The following is a 1,364-nucleotide window of genomic DNA, read 5'->3' as shown; positions in this document are numbered from 1 at the left end:
CCGGAAATGCCGCCGTCACCGAGGACCGCCGGCCGCTCGCTATTCGCGTGCGTAATTTGCCGGCACGCAGCAGCGACACATCCCTCAAGGACGGTCTCTTCCACGAGTACAAAAAACACGGCAAAGTGACGTGGGTGAAGGTCGTGGGGGCGGCCGGCGAGCGATACGCCCTGGTCTGCTTCAAGAAGCCCGAGGACGTGGAGAAGGCGCTCGAGGTGTCCCATGACAAACTGTTTTTCGGATGCAAGATCGAGGTCGCACCTTACCAGGGTTACGATGTCGAGGACAACGAGTTCAGGCCGTACGAGGCCGAGGTCGACGAGTATCATCCGAAGGCGACGCGGACGCTCTTCATCGGCAACCTTGAGAAGGACGTCACCGCGTCCGAGCTTAGGAAGCATTTCGAACCTTTCGGCGAGATAATAGTAAGTTGGTCCATTGCGACGAGTTCGATTAGACCTGGAACCTAAAAGGGAATCAAGTTTAATGGAAAAATCTCTTTAGATCGAAAGTACCGATGCGTTACAGTCTCAAATAGGGAACTCGAATCAAATTTCTACGTACAGTTGCTTTCTCCAACGAAATCTATTCGATTTTATAATCAACTTTTACGTCATCGTAACTTTTATATCGTCGCGAGCGAGTTCAAGTATGAATCAAGCGTTTCTTCTAGGTATCGAGATGTTAGATAGAGGCGTTTAATAGCATAGCGATTAAAGCAGAATCTTTTCCTAAACTTTGTAACAAGCGTCAAAGTAATTAAAGATGTAATAGTAGCTACGTGTGACGTCGAATGACGTGTTATAAAATTGCTTAACAAATAACAAATAACACACGGTCTTTCTCTCTTTCTCTATATATGCACGCGTGTACGTAGACTTCTGTAACTCTAATTCGATGGTAACAACGTCCGAACGGAAGCTTATTGGAAAGTTTTGAGAATCGGATGCGATCGAAATTTATGACGCGCGAATTGTCGTTGTTCGAATATTAACATTTGAACCGGACGTGAAACAGTTAAAACAGAATTTTGAAATTTTAATTGTTCCGTGAATGTTTCCGCGAATAATACGATACTTTAAATACGTCGCTTGGCACGAATCAATTGATACTCTTATACGAATAACTGAAACTTAAGCGTTACGAAATAGAATTTCTTAGATTCGATTGCATTTCGATTCCTTAGTATATCATCGTTCGAATAACTTTTCTACTTTGCACTATCGTATTTTTGGCTTAACGATGTTTTGCCACCTCTTCGGTAATGTTCGATTCTTCATTTTTGTTCGAACGCAAAATGCTTCGCTTCGTAGGAACTCGAACGAAGAGTCGGCCAACAGGCAAAAAAAAAAAAAAAAAGAAAA

At 43.5% G+C, this 1,364-nt stretch overlaps 1 protein-coding gene across 1 annotated transcript in view; it reads left to right on the top strand.

Annotated features, from left to right (window-relative positions):
- Window positions 1-5: 5 nt before the first annotated feature.
- LOC100749283 (protein split ends) overlaps window positions 6-1,364 on the top strand; it is a gene marked incomplete at its 5' end in the record, with an annotated part of 19,528 nt that continues 18,169 nt past the window's right edge. Inside the window, 1 exon segment of the mRNA XM_033319527.1 lies at window positions 6-425. Coding sequence (XP_033175418.1) covers window positions 6-425 — 420 coding nt within the window.

This window comes from Bombus impatiens, unplaced genomic scaffold (assembly GCF_000188095.3).
Source record: "Bombus impatiens unplaced genomic scaffold, BIMP_2.2 scf_0155, whole genome shotgun sequence".
Lineage (NCBI taxonomy): Eukaryota > Metazoa > Arthropoda > Insecta > Hymenoptera > Apidae > Bombus > Bombus impatiens.
Note: the sequence above shows the minus strand (reverse complement) of the source record. Positions and strands in the feature narration are given on the sequence as shown.